Source organism: Aptenodytes patagonicus, chromosome 4 (assembly GCF_965638725.1).
Source record: "Aptenodytes patagonicus chromosome 4, bAptPat1.pri.cur, whole genome shotgun sequence".
Lineage (NCBI taxonomy): Eukaryota > Metazoa > Chordata > Aves > Sphenisciformes > Spheniscidae > Aptenodytes > Aptenodytes patagonicus.
The window spans coordinates 55,192,658-55,214,699 of NC_134952.1; the positions used below are offsets into that span (position 1 = coordinate 55,192,658).

The 22,042-nt window shown below is 41.5% G+C and overlaps 1 protein-coding gene across 2 annotated transcripts in view; it reads right to left on the reverse strand.

Moving 5' to 3' along the window:
• Positions 1 to 22,042, reverse strand: part of UNC5C (unc-5 netrin receptor C) — a 272,875-nt gene that overhangs the window by 70,164 nt on the left and 180,669 nt on the right. For both annotated transcript variants that reach the window (XM_076336783.1, XM_076336781.1), the window contains exon 3: positions 12,461 to 12,604. In XM_076336783.1, the coding sequence (XP_076192898.1) occupies positions 12,461 to 12,604 (144 nt within the window). The remainder of the gene's footprint in view (positions 1 to 12,460; positions 12,605 to 22,042) is intronic.

Here is a 22,042-nt window from a genome sequence, read left to right on the forward strand (position 1 = left end):
TGAGAGCCCCTCTGATGGGACGGGATTTATGGCCACAGTTTAGGGCACAGAAAGATAAGCTTTGGCAGATCTTACTGTGGCAATATAAGAAATTACTGCCTCCAGCTGTCTGCTTGTTTGGGGGTTACCCTCTGTCAAAAGGAAGCACATGCCAATGTCACAGCTACCTCACTACAAAATCCACCATTTTAATCCACCAGTTGTTGATGAAGGGGGCTTTAACCTACAACACCGGATAACTTACGGCAAAGAAGAGGAGCAAACATCTGGAAGTGATCATTTCTTAGGATGACATACCAAGCTTCACCAGATTGTGCTTGTCAGCATCCTTGTCACACTGTAGTTATTCCAAGCCAGCGAGGCTCGTTCATGTGACAGTGACCACAGCAAGACAACCAGCCAGATTAGGTCAGTATCCGACACCTGTACGTAGCTCCCACTGCGTTGCCAACTCCAGCATCACCAGCCCATCAGCTTCATCCCACCCTCTCTGACAGGCTAACCAGGGAACATTTGGGTTGTATGGCTCAATTTGAGTAAAACCAAAACCCTCCAGGTGCGCTGTGGGTGGGAGTCACTCCAAGGACAAAATGCTGAGTTTTGGCTTGCTGTACTTCTGCATGTTAAACATAGACATGAGCAGCTCTTTCAGGAGCTGGTGAGTTTCTCAGGACACAACACCCTTCCTTTGGCCCAGGCTCCTCACACAACCTGTGGGCTTGATACGTAACCTAGGCGCACACAATGCCAGGTTAATGCAGTTTGCTTTAGATTAGTAAATAACCCAGGTTATATTGCTAGCAGTACCCATATGATCATATTATTGTTAGTTCCACAGGTATTTCCAAAGGAAAAGAATTGCCTGCACATCGGGTACACCATAGTGCACCAAACAGGTACACATATGTGCACAGAGCAGACAATTTTAACAGATATATCATGCTCTAATATCATGGCTGAGGATAAATGAGAAAGTTACCGTGCTGGTAATAGAAGCATATAAGCACAGTAATAAATAGTACATTAATAATAGCTTTCAGGTGTTAAGATATGGAGGGATGAAGACAGTAGAGGCTGATTAGATAGATAATAATCTGAGTTTTTTCCTTGACACATTGATTTACTGTCCTGCCTACCTTCCTGAAACATTAATAGAGCTCTGAAGTTCTCCATAGCCTCACATGCACAATAATCACCTCTCTCATAAAGCACTTGCCTTTAAAAAAACCCCAAATTTTAGTGCATACAAAAGTAAAGAGCATTAGTCTAGAAATGTGTAATAACAGTAAAAAATCATACTTTAACCTCTTTATTATCAACAGCTGGAATTGCTGAGTATGAACAGCCCCTTTTCCATGGGAACCGTTGCAGTGGGACTGCGGCAGGTGAGACGAACCCTGCGAGGCCCCGGCTGCCCCCCACTCATGGAGCCTTGCTGTGTGCCAACGCTCTAACAGCGCCATTGGATTTGAGTGGGTCAATGATCCACAAACTAAAAATACACTAAGTAAGGGCCTTGACATAATAGACAGTAATGTTCTCAAAGGAGCCATTAGATACTATTGAGTAAATGATACTAATTTGTGGAAAAGAAAAAAAAAAAGTACATAATTGTGTATTTACAAGATTGGGAGCTCTTATACCCTATTCTGTTGGCTCCCTCCCACGTGTTCCCAGCTTTATCTCACCAGAACTACTCACTACCTCCCGCCACAGCCGTGCCACCTACAAATAGCTACAGATGGCAGCTGTGCAGGGCAGGTTTTACCTAACCAAGCATAAGGTTCGCTGGTTGTAATAGACAAACAACTTAACAAGGTGGTTTTTTAAGTGATGAAGAAGCGGAGGGTCTGGACAAACAACTTCGTCACCTGCTCTAACTATCATGAAACACCCTGCTGGGACAGCACTGGGTTTAGAAATGACTGGTTTTTTTCTGTGGCCCTTGCATTATGATTTCTGTGGATAAAAACAACGCCCTTCTAATTCTTCAATCTTCAGCTTCCTTTGCCATTTAACAATTATAGTCATCATGGCAACTTCACACTGTCGACCAGGAGTGGGTGAGCTTGCTAATGTACTGAGGGACTTTGGAACTTTTCCAAGCAGAGTATTTTCAATAACGTTCTTCACTTTTTCAAAGTGTCATATAAGTTACAATTGCTTACAAGCAAGGACAGAAGGGATACATTTTCCCAGAGAATGGTAGAAGACAAATAAAATCCCATTTTTAAAAAAAAAAGGAAATTTTTAACAACCTTCAGAAAATATGCCTGAAGAGGCAAAACAATAAAACATTTGGTCCATTCTGGGTCAGGACCTCTTTGTCTGTGAAGAGGCAGTGTGAATTATTAAAGCCTCGGGTCAGCAGCAGCCCTGTTAATGTGACGCTGAGAGAGAGCCTTCTCTACCCTCACTTTTGATAGGGAGAGACACAAGAGAAAGGCAGTTGCACTTTCCTTCCATTATTATTTTGGTAATGTAGAATAATCCCTGATTATCTGTGTTAGCAATACTCTTCCTCCCCTTATACAGGTAATATTGCTGCCGCAGCTCATCTCTTCCGGAGCGGGGCGAGCCCTGGTGGACAGCGATGCTGAAGGGTCCGTCTTGTTTTTCTCACCAGCTCTCTCACGTATTTCACCCAGCTGCAGGTGGGGATGTCACCACCAGGCTCAGGGGACAGCCTGCACCCCCATCAGGCATTTTCCCCCCCCTCTAACTTCCCTTCAAGGCTGTCTTCATAAAAAGAAACCAAGGAGAAGAATTAAAATTCTGGTCTGCCACCTTGAGCCAGACTCTATTTTCTTTACTAATGTACAGTCTTGGTAAATTCAGAGGGGGCTCTTGTGGCATATATCGCAGCACATTTACAGCATACTTAAGATGAGACTTTCCTCCAAGACTCCTAAAATACTCCTGCACAACCCTCTCTGGTAAGGACAGATGGCTGCATTCAGAGCTGCATTGAAATGAGAGAATTTCCACAAGCATAAAACTGAAATAGTATAACAGGAAATCAGAATCTCAGTGTACACCATATTGTTAGCTTTATTCCTGAATTGCTATGCTTTTTGGGGAGAGGGGCATTAGATCTTAATTTTGATGCACTGCTAAATGACTTTCTTTTACGTTTAACGCATTTTTAGCTTACAAACCACTCAGAAGTTGCATTTTCGCCTGCTAAAGGCAATAGTGTCTACAGGAACTCATGGCATTTCCCCGCTTCCTTTTCTACCTGTCAACTTCTAAGAAAGAGCAAAGAATGACCCTATTCTTTTTTTTAATCAAAGGTATTTTATCTCTTTGCTGTTCTGGGTTTTACTGTGATGGGTGGGTGGGTAAAACTTTAAGGATATCTTTTATCATTTCTGAGAAATGTGATAAGAGGCAGACCAGACGCCTTCAAGGCAGTGCTAATGCAAGGGTGACTAATGAATGAGCATGAAAAACGGACACTTGTCAGCCAGGAATTAGATGTAAACCAGAAACGAACAGAACAATGCAGCATTACTGTCAGGGAAAGATGGATTTCTGCCCTTGGTAGACCTTAAAGACTCTCTGCTCCTTCTAGTAACTCCAACGTCAACTTTCCTTCTATAACAAATAATTCAAAAAATGAGCAAGCTTTAAGAGTACAAAGAGAAGAAACACATAATTTTCTATCCAACTTTCATATTAACTGTGCCCATTGAAAGAAGTACGTTTGGTGTGTGCTTTCAGAGCACACAAGAAGTACATATTTCCATATAGAAGATAGCTTGCTTTATATGGGTATGTATATACAGGCATCCATATAAAACTAAACATGTCATTAAGCAAAAAATGCAATTAAAACACTAGAAAAAAAGGGAATATGGCTTGGTATTATTTTAACCATTAGCCAAGCTCTCCACTTCAAGACTACCTCCTACCATTGAGAGTGTTCTCAAGAGGCAAGGTTCAATGCTGTTTTAATTTTACCTAGCCTAATAAGAAATACCCAAACAGAAAAATAATTGTGGAAAAAGAGTGGGAAAATGCTACTGATGTTCTACAAAATAAAAGAGGATCCACATGCTTGTGAAAACACATCTCACTGCATTTATTCCCAAACTTGGATGACTGATGCTGAGTTAGAGAAACATGACTAATACTGTAAAACTGGCCTGTTCCTCTTCCATCGCTTTCCACAATGTGGGTAGAGTTAAGAGACGCCTTTTTTCTGCAAAAAAAGGCATTAGAGACTGAATTGTAATTCTAAATGTAAGAAACCATGTGCTATCAGGTATATTTTGGCCTCTCTTTTCTGTTCGCAGCTGAGTCTACGACCCTTGTGCGGGGATCAATCACACTGGTGGGTAAGTAATGGAAAGGTTAGGTACAAAAAACTCCTTTTTTTTCATTTTGTCCTTGTGTGGTTCCAGCTCTCTGTTGTTAATTAGACCAAACCAGATTTCCACTGAGACAGTCAACAGGAGTGTCATCAGTCTGTAACCCAGGGGATCCCTCCGAAACCTCTATTAGTTGCTTTTTTAAGTGTGGCGCCTCGCCCTGCGGAGTCCCCTGCTGTATCAGCCACACGCTGGGTGTTGATCAAAGCCTCCTGCCCTCCTGCAGTGCGCTGCTGCTCACAGGATGAGATCGCGGTTGGACAGGGCTGCGCTCTCAGCCAGCCCAAGCATCGGCAGCTGGAGCTGAGGACAGAGGAAATAAGTCAACACCTCGAAACCCCGTCTTTATGCTCAATACACGACTCTGTGCCACTCTTTCCTTCTCTGGAGGGGCTGTTTCACATCTGGCCAGCCCTAAAGACAAATGCCGCGGCACCACGAGGCTGCCCCAGACACCTTCTCAGCCTGGAGAGGAACATCAGGGACAGTGGAGCTTCCCCCTTTCCAAAGATGCCTGGCAGCCCGCGGCTTGGGCTGAGCTTGTCTGTAGCCCTCCGACGGCCCAGGGAGCGAGGCCTTGGGCTGCCATCCCACACAGCCAAGAAGCAGCATCAGCTTTTGAGCAGCTGATGGGGACTGAAGCAGACTTCTTGGAAGTGCACAACATTTTTGGGGTGCAGGCTGCTATATCTGCGGACCCGAGGTACGGAATGAGGTGAGGAACACCCTTTGCTTGCCAGGCTACAATCTGCAAGGCACTTGGCCTGAGCCCAGGACCTTCTCTCCTCTTTTATCCCCTACATATTTACAGCCTGAGCAAACAGGAGGTGCACACCTGCCAGCCCCTCATTCTGCCGATGGCATCTTCAGCCAGCTGGGGATAACGTTGCACCCTGACAACTCCTCGAAGACTCACTGCCTGCACGTCTGCAGAAAAAACACTTCTTCCCCTCCTCTCCAGCTCGAAGCTAGTTCAGCCAAGGTGCTGGTAAGACAAAACACTCTTTTGCAACACAGCTTCCATGTGGGCTATGCTTATAATGAAGAACAACCCATTCAACACATTTGGTATTGATACAACTGTAAAAAATACAAGCAAGCAAACTTTATCAAGATTTCACTGAGCAGATGGGTTCCCAGGTGTACATCGATCGCACTGTTCTTCTCTTATATTTTTACTTGATAGCTCGATATTTCTTGGTTTTTTTTGTAAGCTTAACCTGTAAACTAACTTATAAACTGAATTCTATTCATTATTGTATTTGGTGATTGAAGACAAAATCCGAAGTTCTTGTTTTTCAAATAAATCTAAATGTAAAGTTCAAATGACCTAACCTCAACAGGTGCCTTTTTAGATGACAGATATACTAAAGGTACTAAAGATAGACACCAGAAACATCAGGTGTACATTGCAATTCATATGTAGAATTGAATTTACAACACACTGAAACACTAAACCAGAAAATAGTTTGTATAAACGTGGTATTTTGTTGTTGTTGCTCTTCTCTGATACGCTAATCTGACTCACACAGCTGTCTGGTCACTACCAAAATATACCCAAAATTTTGTTAACTTCCTGACTGCATCTATGTTTCACCATCAAGCACTAAGCAGACTCTACTGAAAGATTATAATTTCTTAGGCATGACAGTGTAGGTAGGATATTCTCAAGGCTCCTACTGAGGGATTAAATTCATATAAATTCAGTAAAGGGGTTTCCTTTTGTTTTTTTAAGCGACGCTAACAGCAAAGTCAAGTCCATCTTAATTTATAAAGTCTTAGCTCTTTATTACAAAGCAATGTGATTTGTATTTATTACTGTTGCAACTGCATCCTTAAGTCTGGGAATTTGTCATGCCTGTTAACTTGGGAAGTGGCACAGAAACATGCCTGTCAGGAGCAAAAGCAGAGTGTTAGTATCAAATATGTTAAATGCTCAGTTAACTTCTCTGCTGCCCTTTCTGTGATCTGCCGTTCTCTCTTCAGTAATCTCAGATCAAGATCACGTGCCTCAGTTATCCCTTTATTAGCTACAAGCAGCAGATATCGATTAGTAGCAACCTAAACGGTACACAAGGAAGGAATTAAGGTCCTATATCTGCTAACTCTCACACACTTATCAAAGTGCATAAAACACATTTTTGGGTTATTTTTTAGTACTGCATATCCTGGACGTACCTTCCTATTAAAATTTTCAAGTGACGTCCTTCCCAGCTCTCTCTCCTTGTCTCGACATCCACCCAACTTTGTACCTATTGCAATGTGCTCTAATACTTTGGTGGCTAGGGGAGCATATCCTCACAGCATTGCTTGGATTAGGTCTGTGAAGAGAGGGAAGAAAGGCACTGCAGCAATGTAACGCGGAGCATGGGCCCCAGTACTAAAAGGTGAGATAACCAAGTGTCAGTAAAGAATCTGTGATTTTTTTTTTTTTCATACCTGTTTCTTTGTACGACTGTATACCCCTTCTAAGTAGAGATAAACCATCAGGTGAACTAGTCTACTTTTCTGTACTGCATTTATCTTATTAGTATACAGTATCTGACATGCATATATTAGCTACATTCCTTTGAAAAAATGTCTGGGGGAAACAAGGCTTTTAGATAAGTACATCGGAAACTAATATCAAATTATACAAAAGATTAACAAGCAGAGTTCCTTACTACCTCAGGGCTTTTTAAAATGATTTTTTTTAAAAAATTCTGATTTTAGATAATGAATAAAGGAAAAGAAAAGAATACTCGCATTCATTACACCAAAAAAGATCAGGTAACAGAAATTATGGAGAAAAATGCTATTTTCTTATAAGTTTTAAACAAATCCAAAATCAGGCAGCAGATTTAGGGCTTATATTCTCACTATATTTTCTTAAGGACAGCCTGGGTTAACATCATGAAGTCAGTGAGGCTACAGCAACACCAAACTGGAGCAAATGAAAAGTGAGGCTGCTTTACGCACATGGGCTCAGAGCAATTTGTCTTAGCCACCCCTTTATTATTTGATCTAAAAATTAGGTCAAATCCTGCAGCTATTGTTTAGTCTTTATCAGATGTATTTTCCAGTGAGTTTAACTCTACTCTCGGTTACATAGGCTCAGGCCTCATTCATCCTTTTAACAGGAATTTTGCCCTGTTAGGTTTTATCTGTTCAATGACATCAGTCTTGTTACATGAAATTCACATTAAAACTTTATATTGGGCTTGGGGTTTTTTCAACCAAAGATAAAGCCACTCAAACCCCCTTCTTCCTCCCTCCACAAAAGTAACATTTTTTTCAATTGAGCAGAAAAACTGTATCAAAACATATTAGTGACTCCTAGTGCTCCTGATAGGATGTGCCTAGAATAAATAAGAAATGTGTGAATAAACAGGAAATGCATTTTAGCACTTTCATAGGCCAATATCTCAGAAAATTATATCTTTCCAGCTCCACCAAGATATACATTAGGTGTCCCTACTTTGCTGGTTACTGAGATATCTAGAATGGCAAAGTGAAAATTAAACCCAACAAATCTGCTTTTTTAAGAGGATGAAATGCTCAACTCTGTTCTCATGGGGACACCAACGCCTCAGGAAGATGAATTCCATGAAATAGGAAAAAAGCTGAAAATAATGACGTTTCTGTCACCTACTGTTTCTCCTCCTTTTCAGAAGAAGCCTGCACAGAAGGGAGTGATTTCCTAGCATACTCATCGTCCAGGAGTGCAATGGCGAGACGCCATTAAATGCCCTGAACACTTAGAGAAGCCAGGATGTTGGCTTTAGACTCAGACTCTTTTCCTGTTTATATTGCTAGCATGGGCAGTCTTTGAAAACCAGCAGCATCTTCACTCCGTATTTATAGATTACTCCCTTCCTGAATAACTGAAGCTCTTGGCCGGAGCGATGTTGCAATTGATTTTCACAGAGAACTTTCATTGACTAGGTTGTTATGTACTTTCTGACACATGCCTGACCCTGCATTAAACAAATACAAGCTGCTTTTCCAGGATGCACATTTTTCACACTTTCAAATTACTTTTCAGTTAATTCTATTACACGCTCAGTGAACAGAGATGTTGAATGCTATTTTTTTCGTTTGTTTTAATGGAGTGCAGCTCCAGCCCTTGAGAGGACACAATAATTCCAGAATAAGTCCAGTGGGCATAAGGGAGAAAAAAGAGAAAGAGAAGGAGAAAAGAAGGAGGAGAAGGAGAAAGAGGAGGAGGAGAGGAAGAGGGAGAGGGAGAAGGAGAGAAGCTTTTCTTAATGTGCTAGGTATGGCTAGTTATGTTACAGTTGTACCTGTCGAGATGAAATCACCAGGTTCAGGTATTAAAATAAATAATAACATAACTTAAGCAGAGCACTTTACATGCTCCATTTACCCCTCACCTTTCCCAAAGGTGTCAGTGCTCACTTTTTGTACAAATTAGAAGTGAAGATTGCATTGGTGACAAACATGCAACTATAGCTGCAGACAGAGCTGGAGAGATGGGCTCTTCTGCCCCTCTTAAATTTTGAACACCCTTGATTTTCTAGATTAATACATACTGCATGGACACTACCTTGCATCCCAAACTCACGGCACATTGTGTAGCCATCACAAGACTTACCAGCTGTGTTTAAAGTTTAGATAGGAAACAACTATTACATTGCCAGTACAGATTCAGTCCTCTGAAGTCAAGCCTGTGAATATAGATGGGTATCGGTATATCTGAGTCCACAGTTTGAAATAGGGATCTTGTAGATCAAATGGCATCACAAAGTAAGGCATATACCCCACATCATATGTCTGAGTTCCTAAAAAAATAGTGCTGAGTTACCTGAGAAATTTATAGAAAACTGTAAAATTGGAAATGGACAATTTTGCACAGAACGTGCTTTTGCTGCTGTTTGAAAATCTGCAGTTTGAAGGCCTAACACTTCAACCTTTAATCCCAAGGAGTCTAAGTGATTTGCCTGTGTCACAGCTGCCCAAGAACCCCAAATTCAGGACCAAGAGGTTAAAAAAACTTCACTAAAATACAAAGCCACATTCGAGTTACAGGCCCATAAAACTCCCTGGAATTTATTTAATTAGACTGTTTTAAAAAAAACCACCAAGACTTTAGAAAAATCACTGAACTGATTGTTCCTCTCTCTCCAAAATATGGTAAAAAAAAGAAGCAAACTTTATATCATGAACGCCTTCAATAGAAATTTGGACACCTGGGAAGAAATGTCAATTGATACAAAATAACTTGCATACACATACAATGATCATGTGTTATATAGAAATTAAGTGCATAGGTATGGCAGTATACAAAAGTTACTTAACCATCAAGTGAAATACACTCAGGCTTCTAAACTGCGTTAATTTAATGGTCATCTGTCAAGGGCTAACTGGCAGGACATGAAAATCTACTTAATGAGTTAACTTAGTAGTCATAATCTAAAAAACCTGTTCAAACATTGCTAAGCCTCTCTGAAGTGCTTGACTGCTTAGAAGAAAAAAAATTGAAATAACTCTCTTTCATTTAGTACAGAAAAAGAAAATCCTCAAAGTCTTGAAAAGTTTCCTGCCATGGGAAAGCACTATGCACATATGTAGTGGTGTTTCTAATTTTGCAGAAAGGCTGTATAATAATTTTAATTCCCCTTAACCCTGGGGAAATTCTTCGCCAAGGCTAGTCCTGTAATCAAAAGTACGGGTCCTCTACTTCCAGTCAGTTACTTGGACTAAAAGCATTCAAAAATGGGTATTTAAATTGCACCTCCTAGATCTGTATCTGGATATTTACACAGAAGGTAACTCCTCTTCAAGGATTTAACCCCATAATACTTTCGCAAGAACAAAAGGAGAATCAAGCTCTAAATGGAGAGTTTTAAATGACAGAGAGTCCTTCTTCTAACGTGTCTGTGAAAAGCTTTATTTGGCTGGAAGAATTCTCTTCTCTCATTATAAATTGTTAGGCACAGTGCAGGAAATATAAGTATGCCGCAAACCCAGCTTCTAATGACCTTTTCTCACAAAATGTGTTTTTGCTGAGGTGAAAACAGTGGAAGAGGTACAATTCTGGAAGATATATTTTGCTCCCATTATACAAAACAGGATTTCATGATGTGAAAGAGAAATGGGAGTCCCCAGTGTGACTACTCTATTACAAAGAAAAGCACCTCTTTCAAAATTAATGAACATTAAATATTTGTACAGTCAAATGAAGATCTGTTTTCAGGGTACTGGTTGCCCTGTGTTCTTGGGGTCTATGCTGGGAATGGTTCAAAATAAATACTGAGGTTAGTAGCCATGAATAACAATGATGAAATATTAGGGTTGAGATCATAGAATCATAGAATCATTGAGGTTGGAAAAGTCCTCTAAGATCATCGAGTTCAACCGTCAACCCAACACCACCATGCCCACTAAACCATGTCCCTAAGCGCCTCATCTACACGTCTTTTAAATACCTCCAGGGATGGGGACTCCACCACTTCCCTGGGCAGCCTGTTCCAGTGTTTCACCACTCTTTCAGTAAAGAAATTTTTCCTTACATCCAATCTAAACCTCCCCTGCCGCAACTTGAGGCCATTTCCTCTCGTCCTATCGCTAGTTACTTGGGAGAAGAGACCAACCCCCACCTCGCTACAACCTCCTTTCAGGTAGTTGTAGAGAGCGATGAGGTCTCCCCTCAGCCTCCTTTTCTCCAGGCTGAACAGTCCCCAGTTCCCTCAGACGCTCCTCATAAGACTTGTTGTCCAGACCCCTCACCAGCCTCGTTGCCCTTCTCTGGACACGCTCCAGCACCTCAACGTCCTTCTTGTAGTGAGGGGCCCAAAACTGAACACAGTATTCGAGGTGCGGCCTCACCAGGGCCGAGTACAGGGGCACGATCACTTCCCTACTCCTGCTGGCCACACTATTTCTGATACAGGCCAGGATGCCATTGGCCTTCTTGGCCGCCTGGGCACACTGCCGGCTCATGATGATCACTTTCAACCTTGTATTATCAATCTGATTACATGATACGCTAAACACACACTTTTTTTCTTTGTTAAGGAACAGCAGCTTTATTATATGATTGCAGAGATAGATATTTTCAGCTTTGCAGAAAAGGACCTGGGGGTCCTGGTGGACACCAAGTTGACCATGAGTCAGCAATATGCCATTGCTGCAAAGAGGGAGAATGTTATCCTGGGCTGCATTAGACAAAGTATTGCCAGCAGGTCGAGGGAGGGGATCCTTCCCCTCTATTCGGCCCTGGTGAGGTCACATCTGGAGTAGTGGGTCCAGTTTTGGGCCCCTCAGTACAACAGAGGCATGGACATACTGGAGAGTTGCTAGTTGCTGAACTAGCAAGGGGCCACAAAGATGACTACCATCTCTCCTACAAGGAAAGGCTGAGAGAGCTGGGACTGTTCAGCACAGAGAAGAGAAGGCTCAGGGGGATCTCATCCATGTGTACAAATACCTGAAGGGAGGGTGTAACAAGGATGGAGCCAGGCTCTTTTCACTGGTGTCTGGTGACAGGACCAGAGGCAATGGTCACAAACTGAAACACAGGAGGTTCCCTCTGAACATCAGGAAACATTTTTTCACTGTGAGGGTGACCGAGCACTGGCACAGGTTGCCTAGAGAGGTGGTGGGGTCTCCCTCCTTGGAGATATTAAAAAGCCATCTGGAATCAGTCCTGGGCAACTGGCTCTAGGTGGCCCTGCTTGAGCAGAGGGTTGGACCAGATGACCTCCAGAGGTCCCTTCCAGCCTCAACCATTCGATGATACTGTGAAAGGAACAGCTGTCACCTCATTTCATAGGTTTCTTTGGTAATATTCCTACTCATTAGCTTCAGACACTTTTCTTGAGACATATAACTGCTGTACTCGAGAAATATTGTTTTTGATGCTTTCCCCCCACACAAAGGAGAAGAATTGAGATTTTGCTCTTAAGAACAGGATAAACTGAAATTCTTATAAATGCTTCTGAAGGCCTTATTTTAGTATGCATCAATAACTGCAGAAAATACAAAGCCTAACTGGTCAGAAACAAAACGTCTCTCCCGAACGGCAGAGACTCCACTTTTCCTCACCCAAACACCATCGACTCAACACGCAGAGTAAAGACACTCACATGCAATGCGGACGTAGGCTTTCCGGCTCTTGGTGGTGCCTGCAGAGCTCCAGGCAACGCACTGGCACCAGTAATCTTCGGGCCCGAAGAGCTCCTCGACTTGCTGGCGGGAAATCTCAATGCTTACCTCTCGGACAATCAGACCTGTCAGGGTACAAGTAACGCTGGTCAGTGTTATGCTTACAGATAGAAAGAAAGAAGTGTAGGAACAGAAGTCTGCTTGCAAAGTTGTTGTGAGACCTCACAGCTACCAGTATCTACTTAGCAACATGGACTGTCATAAGGATGTGAAGGAAAAAAAGCAACACTTTATCTGCATAAAAAGAGAAGTGGGTGAATGAAAAACTAATCACTGCAATTTTGACTTTCATCACATACAGCGTGTATGTTAGACAAAGAAGAGGAACAGCACCTCAGCTGATATAAATTGTACCATGTCCCTAGGACGATTTACATCAAGTGACGATCCAGCCCAGTTTTATTTTCATATGAATATCATAAAACCACAGAGTCATTCAATTTATATGACTCCCTCAGCCCTCCTGTATTTCATCTCCTTTTGCTAGGCAGATACAGCACAGGGAGAAGACTTGTTCACTCTGACACTGAACTGCCCAGGAAAATGGATTTTGCCATTGTAGAAAATGTTCCGATATGCTGTAATGATGGGCACATGTGCTGTGGTACAGTTATTGCAAGCTGCCAGTTTGGGGACTATTACTGTCACGTATACTACAGATACTGTGATATTTTTTAGGTGATTTTATAATACAGTGCAATACACTTCAGTGCCTGACAGTCTCCCTGGCCCTGCCCTCCATAACGCATCTCAGCACAACCCCCCCAAACCCACAGTTGCACCGACAATGACAGTGACCCACTTGCTATCCTTTCTAGTAGACCGATATTTGCCCACATTTCCCACACAGTGCTCTCTGTTGGGAAGCTGTTTTGCGTCTTCTAAGTGCAAGGAAATATTGCGGTGTCTCAGACACCACTGCAAGGTTCGTTCATAATGTGTTGATCCTCTAATGACAACCACTGTGTTTCATACTGACACAACCCCTTTCTCTGCCTCAAAATGCACTGCCTGGTCAAAACGCTCTGAATTCCAGCCAAGATACTGGGTGGGGGGTGGGAGAGAGTGCTTACACCTCTTGTCAGCATATTTCGTCTTTGTTGCCAATGCCAAAGTATCAATAAACTTCTAATGTGTGTCTGCCTGTAGAAAACACCATCGCCGTTTCAAAAATGCACTCTTGCAAACAGCCTTGAATATATAAATTCACACACAAATATTTTGTGTAGTGGGACTGATTTTCTTTTTCCTTCCAGAATTGCCACGGAAACTCAACTGAAAGATCCTTGGATCACAGCATGCACACTTTGTCCCCATCACCAAACACCAAAGGGCAGGTCTTTCTGCTGAGCACAGACTTGAGCCCGTGGAGGCCAGCTACCCTCAGCCTCCTGCCACACAGCTTACAAGGTGATATTCATAACGTGAATGTTCCCAATTGTACAGCATGACACGTTCCTCAAGTGCTGGAAACCAGGCCAGCCCTTTGATTTGCCTCCAGCCTCACAGAGGCTCCATTCATGGAGCCAACGATTAATTACTGTTTGTACACACTTGTGCACTGTCATTGAGGCTGCATGCTGTTTGCATCCAAAACCTGGTTAACAACAGCAGAAAGGAATTCATGCATGTAATACCATAGACTTCTCTGGTGGGAATGCCTTCTAATGAGATGCATTTTCCTGCTAGACACTATCACAGCCTAGCTCCCTTTTTATTTCATTATCCTTGACATCTTTAGCCATTGAATAATCAGCTGCTTTGGGGGAAAAACTTAATAGCTTTCCTCCTTGAAATGAAATACTCAAAATATGGCAACTTCCATTCCAAAGAATGGAAATCAAAGCAGTACATGGGCATTTGATATGCAGTGAACACTGTGTTATAAACTTGTTCTGCTTTGATGAGCTAATTTGGCTCCAAAAGAGGTCTGAGGGATAGCTTTTGTCCTGTTGAGAAGAGCATGAAGAGGGTGCGGAGGGAGCATGTACATTACATGCATAAAAATGGTTATATTTTCCCAGTGCAACTGCTGCTAGCCTAAAGATTACTTCAGTTCATTCCCAGTTTTTACAGCACTAGCCCAGGGAGCCTTTGAAGGTTACAATATTATGTTTTTGTAATAAGGCTGATTATGACAGAGCTTGATGGAGCAGTGAACTTTGTTACCTGAGGGCTAAAGCAAACAGGCTTATAACGACGGTACTGGTTAATAATGATTATGAAATAGTCTTAACATTCAGGCTGTTTTCTGATAGTCTGCTGAAGATACAAAACCATACGATAAATAGCTCCCACTGAACGCATCAGCAGAACTTTTTATCTCTGACTTCCTGAGATGCTTTCTAATTCAAAATAACAAGCTACTCCAGGTAATGTCTTTTGGGACATCCATGAAGTACTGACAGGTTTCAGGTTATTCAAAGTAATTTGGCCTTTGATCTTTGAGTAATATCAACAGTTGTGCCATGACCAAAGAGATGCACACCTTCTTTACATACCAAATAGATGCTGCCTCTTTCTGCTTACAAGCAAAACATATCACTGTGTCTTTGTCTCTAAGGTAAACTATTTTTCCCAGAGTTCAAAATGTACCAAACCAGTTGTGATGCCATGAGATCATCTGGGATGTAAGGATCCATGGCCAGGACTCAAAACTGGTTCAACCACTCCTTCCCAGCATTGCCCATTGGCACTTCATTGTACAGACAGACACGTCGATTTAGGAGAAACGTCTCACCAGCTGAAATGCACCCAGCCTCAGACTCTGGGGCAAGCGCAAAGGGATGCGTTTCCCTTGTTGTACCAACTCGCAATCCTATTCCTTCTGCTAACACACTTCAACGTAACCCCTAATAGAAAATCCCCTTCTAGGCTAGACTACAAAAAACACAATTTGCTGAGATACCTCAGATAGCAACTGCCTTGTTACCAGCTGACATACGGCTGTACATCAGATTGCACAGAGGAGCTGGTACAGTCTGTCTGCTTTCACTCAGGAGTGTATTGCTTATCCACCTCACGTGGGCACCAAGTGCAGGACAACCCTGGTATGATGAGTTCAAACAGAGATCTTCATCTTATCCCTGTTGAAGCTGCTGCTGCTGCTTCTACATCAGAGAACAGTAGCTGGAGTCATTAAAAAAAAAAAGTGCACAACCTCTGAGTGCAAAATTAGAAGTCACTTTATAAAATGAGTCCCTATATTTTGCCTAAATATATTTAGGACAAGGCAGATTAAGAGATTAGCGGTAATTTATGCAGCATATAACCTACCTGGTATTGGCCAATTCTACTTTGCCACAGTCCTAAGTAACAAAATGTCACCCTCTCACAGAGAATATCTCCTCTACCTTACCTTCTTTATTAGAAATATGTTGAATTTTTCAGTCTAGTTCCTCATATGGCTAAGCTATACAGCAGGTGAAGATATGCAGCATAAATGTTTTCTTACAACACTTGAGTAAGCTGCACATTTCCAGAATTAATAGAATCACATAGATGGTGGCACAATCCACAAGAAGTCAGGATCTTCCTATTTAAAGCAATGCAGTAACAAACACAGCTGAAAGGAGATAACAGAAATGTGGGCAGCTATAATGCTTGACAGGTCCGTTCTAATGCGTATAAATCCATAAAGAGCATCTATATAGCATTTCTAACTCGTACTGTCCCTGTGATGAATAGCTAGAATATGACAGGGAAAAGCATTTGTTTGCACTGTCCAAACTTGATTTGCATTCAACAAAGTGACAACTGTTTCTGTAGCCTCTTGCAGCCCATCTGGATCTTGGGTGTGAAGACAGATATGTGATGATATTGGGTCTAATTATCACCATCCTATTTCTGGCAACAAGAAGATTGTGAAGAGAGGAGCTTTAAAATGAAAATGCAGAAAATCAAAGTAATTTAAAGCAATTCTCCAAAATAAACGGCAATTGTACCTTAAGATTGTTCACTGAAAAAAACATAGATCCTTAAAAATGCATCCCCAGGTTGCTGGGCTCTTTCTGCACAAGCGTTTCTTTTCTGATCTCAGTGAATAACTGCAGCATTCCCAAGAGAGAACCAACGTAAGAAGTTTTACAACTTGAGTACGGGGAAGTAAAAAAAATTCGGGGAAAAAACAAAACCAAAAATATCTGCTGTCCTCTCTGGGTCCTGAGTATACACATCTGGATCTGCTGCGTTATAAAAGATGTCACAGAGGTTGCTCAAGGCTGGGGCTATTTATACACACGGATCAGTCAGATTTAATACACTTACTTAAACCTGGCACCAGAAAAAGACATTACATTGGTGGAATTTCCCTAAAGAGAGGTCCAAAACCCTGTAGCCATTAGGAGACTAAATAAACCAGTCTAAGATATCCTTTTACCCCTAATAGTTTTCTGTCCAGTTGAGGACGGAGGATGACTTACAAGAAGGCTCAGGGCGTTTGGCATAATCAGTCTGTGATTATATCCCAGTCCCATGAATTAAATAGGTTCTCCATGAGTGAAAATTTTACATATTTAGTAGCACAGCATATACAACTATTCATTTCAATAAAATAAATGTATCTCTGGGACTAATACAACTTGGGCTCTGAAAAGGAGTAGGGAAGGAACTGGAACTTTACTTATTTCTGTATTTGCATGTTAATGAGGGATTAATGGGCGGAGAGAGACAGAGGGCGGAGGGAGCCTGCCTACTGGTAATGTGTGCAGCCGAATGAGCACAGGGGAGAAGCACTGGCTGATGATATATATCAAAACAAAATTACTACCCCTCCTGGAGCAAAAGGAAGCATGAAGAGGGAATTCTGCCTTATATACATGGTCTTTTATTATAAACTGTATCCTAGAAACACAGTCAAGCAAAGACACACTTCATTCACATGGTCCCCAAGCACTTAACTTAGCTGGCTGTACAAACTGTGAGGTAGATTATCTGGTCTTCAGAGGCAGAAATGTTATCTTTTTTAATGTATGCAAATGTAATGTAATTGTATGATATTATGGTGGATTATTAGTAACTGCAATAATAACTCATGGGTTCCATATTGCACCTGCCGAAGTAATTGGCAAATTTCCCAATGATTTTAATAGGAGCAGATTTGCCAATCATCAGACTCATTTCTTTCTAGAGGGAAACAAAAATGTCTTATAAGGTTCTGCAAGCGAATCTGACCACTCAAGACAAGAAATGATCACTGTAAATGTCTGAAAACAGAAGATTATTATCAATTAATTGAATGTAATTATCCAGCCTGGAGTCAGTCCAGGTCATAGAGTTAGTATCTACACCTCACTGGGCATTGTTCTGCCAAGAAATTATTTTCATGTATTTTGGCTGCCATAAATGTTCAGCATTTGATACTAATACCCCTCATGTATGAAAATATTCCTCAGGACTTTGATAGAGCAATTTTTGTGGCAGTATTGTAGTGGCATGTGTTTGACCCTCTGGCACAACGCTAAACAGGAGCTATTTAGTTGCAAGACTGAACTGCACTTACAAACTCTAAGAAACTGCATGGATAATCTGTTTATTTTCTCTGTAAGTAGAAGTTCAAACAATTTCTGTGCTTTTGTGCTTTCATTTGCCCAAAAGGTATTTCATTAATTAGTAATCACATACGCCATAGAACACATTTCTCAAGGAGACGGAACTTTATGACCTACTGGTCTGGAAAAAGACATTACTGTAATACATGCATATAGATTGCAGGTGTACCGCAGCCACTGTAAATAAGTATGGAAATACAGCCCATTTTCATGCAGGTAACTTACAACCCTTTACAAGTTCAATTTCTTGAAATCAGTACTCAGAGCACCCTCCCAAACCTGACGTTCAGTGCTGTCGGCTCCCTCCCTGCTTAGACAGGCACAGATTCCCCTGATTACATGCACCCCCAAATCTCCCTTCCTGCTCTGAAGTGGGTACACAGAGGGCAGGGACGGTGTTTTTTTGACGACGTAAAAGAGGCTTTGGGGAGTCAGCAGTAAAACAGCTCCAGGGTAGGGGGATTCTTCTGCACGTCCATGCAAGACATGCTGCTACAGAATCAAATTATACAGCATGTAACTTAGAAAACCACAGTGCATCCCCGTTCAGATCCTCAACCTAGACATAGAGAAAAATGTGGTGGCTTGCTCAGTCTTAAAATAAATTAGTGCCAGTCTGAAACAGTCCATGCTTTCTGACTCACAGTTCCTTTTCCTATTTATTAGGAGTAGGAGAGGAGAGTGAAGGAATACTTTATGAATGTTGCTCAGTCAGGACAGATTTGAATGACATAAGTACACATACTTTTTAATGCAAGACGAGGGTGGAAAGAGAATCCTGATACCAAAAAAGAAAATGGGAGTTTTGCAATAATTTCAGGAGGGGCTGGATTATCTCCACAGTATTTGGCAAAAAGGATGAAAGCATTTTCAGTTCTCATAGTTCCCATCTGTCTTACATTTCATACAAAGCTTCATCAAAAAAATCCTTAAATCAGCATCATATTTTTTGCTTCATGAAAATGGCTAAGACCATACACCTAAGTGGTATAACTGTAGACAGACTTAATAAAAGGTAAAGAGATTGCTTTCACATTATGCAGTCCTTTGTCATTAGGTTGTTCTCTGATGGTAAAACTTAAGTGACCAAAGCCAAGAATTATGATCTTTTTACTTACTTATAGTCTAGAATGACCTGTTCGATTTATTAAATCGCTCATCACAGGTGCTATAAACAACCTGCCTCTGTAGCAGAAGGCTGATCACTTTACTTGGTGAAATAACTTTTTTACAAAGGCAAAAATAAAATCAGTGCTATGTCAGAATTGAAATTTATTTACCCTTTTGCAAAGATAGACCCCTCACAGTAAGAGAGTTATTCCGCTCAAATATATCAGAGTACTTAAGCTATGGAATTTGGTGTTTAAAAAATGAATGAATAGGCTATGCACAAGAAGAACGGCTTCAAATATTGAAGTTCTTGCTGAGAAAAATGTACTCTGTGCATCCTAATGGGACAGAGATGATTGCATAACGGCACACTTTGCCTATAGCTTATTTTCTATATAGGGTATCTGCAATCTTAACAAAACATAGATAGACAGATAGATATCTAGAGATAGTTTAAAAGAGCAAACAGCTTTAACACCCAGTAATCCTTCACGCCGTGATTGCATGCACCTGGTTTTGTCTCAATACTGCTTTTCTGTAAATTGTGCCTGGCTGGTGATATGAAATGACTGCATGAAGATCACAAACAATTTTCCACAAATATTAACTTAAATATTTAAATTAAAGGCTTCCAGCTATTTTTGCTCTCTTCATAACTTTCTCTTTAGGAAACAGATACATTCTTGACTCAAATTAATACAGATGAAGGCAACAGCCTAATGAAGTCAAGTTTGCACTGGTTTGCATCAGTTAGCTATATGGTATCTAATTACCAGCTAATGGTAGCGAGTAAAGCTAAAATCCCAGCTCCCCTACTATTTTTTAACTGACTTCTTACACAAAAATTACAAAGGGCTGTCTTCAGAGGGATTTTACTTTGAACTGGAATTAAAGAATACGCATTCTGTTTGGGTTTTATTTTCTTTTAGTGACGACAAGGCCTTTTTGTTCTTTTCCCATTAACATCTGAAGGACCAAGTTGTGTAAGATGCAGGGAAGATTTCAAAACTGAGTTCTTGAATGCTGGTGGAAAACAAACCGCGTGCCCTGGTCCCTGCCAGTGTGGTGGAGGTGGGCAGTACAGCCCTGTGGGTTTGTCCCCTTGGGGAAGGTAAAATAGCCCCTCTGCTATCTCCTCCCCCCGCCAACCTCGGCAGTTGATTGCTTTACATCAGCCTTGAACTATTGCCGTTTAATACCTCAGAACAGCATTGGATTGCTTGTTCTCAGCCTGTAAACAGTTCAGAAACAAAGGAAAAACACCTCCCCCTTTTTTTTTAATGGAGGCTATTTTCTGGTTGACGGCATTTTTTGTTAATGTGCACAAATTGCTCCAAAACACGTTGTTCTCTTCCACATGTAACAATGCGTGCCTATTGTTGCCACTTTCTTTTTTCCTTTTTCCTGGTACAAAAGTAATAATCATGCTCCGGTGTAGCAGGACTCCAAAGAAAACTTCACTACAAGCATATATTTACATTCAACCATGGGCATCACCATTTCTGAACTCACACAGGCTGAGGAATAGGAGCTGAAACAAATGTGAGTTGAAGCATCTTGACCCAAGCCATCCCGACACTAAGCAACCCCGAGCGGCGGTACCTGAGCAATTCTCTGCCAGGCTGGTGCTACTTACAGGGAGCAGGAAGAAGAGAGGTCATCTGCATAGGAAAACATGAGTATGAGCTCTTAGCAGCTCCAGCTTTTGGGTCAAAGCCCAATCTTCCCTTCTTTTAGTTGAGGCACGTGCAGCTGAGAAAAGATTTTTTTTTTTTTTTTCCAAGGGCCAGGAAAAAAAATGTGCCAATGGTTCATGTTTTACTTAAAGCTGCAGTTGAGACTTCACAAAGAAAATCTGTGCACTTTTTATTTCTGGTTCAGAGGATTTACATGCTCTTTCTAATGATCTGGGCCTTCAGCAGTGGGTAATGTTTCCCAGTCCCCAGCTTAGTGCTCATGCAAAATTGAAGCACTTTTGAGGCAGTTTAGAGCCTACAGATGAATCTCAATGTGCAGGCAAAAAGGAATAATGGTTGTTTAGCACTTCACTGAAGAAGCCGAGGAAATTATGAAGAAAAAAAAAAATCTATTGAACTTCAAACATCTGGGAAGCCAACCGAGAGCATCTGAATTTTGAACAGCGTGTTTACATTCCCTTTGCATAGTGGAGGGGGGGCAGGGAAATGAACAATAAATGGGTTTGTGTGTAAATTTTTATGTAACAATATTCACCAAGTTGTTTATGTTATTGACTTACTGACATATATGTGTGTGTGTATATAAAATACGTATCTGCACATGTACTTATGTACCACACCCACTCTGCGTGGTTTTGAGAAGCAGAGACAACGTGAAAATGCCTTATTTCTGTGAACTTGATGCAATGACACAGTTCAGTGGCTGGTGCAGCTATTGTGGGAACAAGGACAGTCACAACGTGACACAAGGGGTCACTCGGGAGCCTTCCTCAGCAGTTGTTTTCCTATTTTTTTAGTCCACAATGCGCAGGAACAGCAGGTTGGGGGAGAAGTGTAAAAGCCCCACCATTTTTTGCCGTTGTTGTTCTGCATGCTAGGGATGCCATTTCACAGCCGACTTAGGTATCTTGAAAAAAAATTAAAAAGAAAAAAAGAAAAAGGCAAGCAGCTGCTGCTTTCAGAGCAGTTTTGTCCAGTGCACTGTCAAGTGAAGTGACTTTCACCAGACAGAGATGAAGCTCTGGGAATTCACTGTCTGCTCCCGCATCCAGCGTGTTTTCAGGGCTGTGCCAGGCCAGCAGTCAAAACACCGGCTGCTGAACGCCAGGAGATTTTTCTTAGTTTGTAGTGAATAAAAGAATCATCG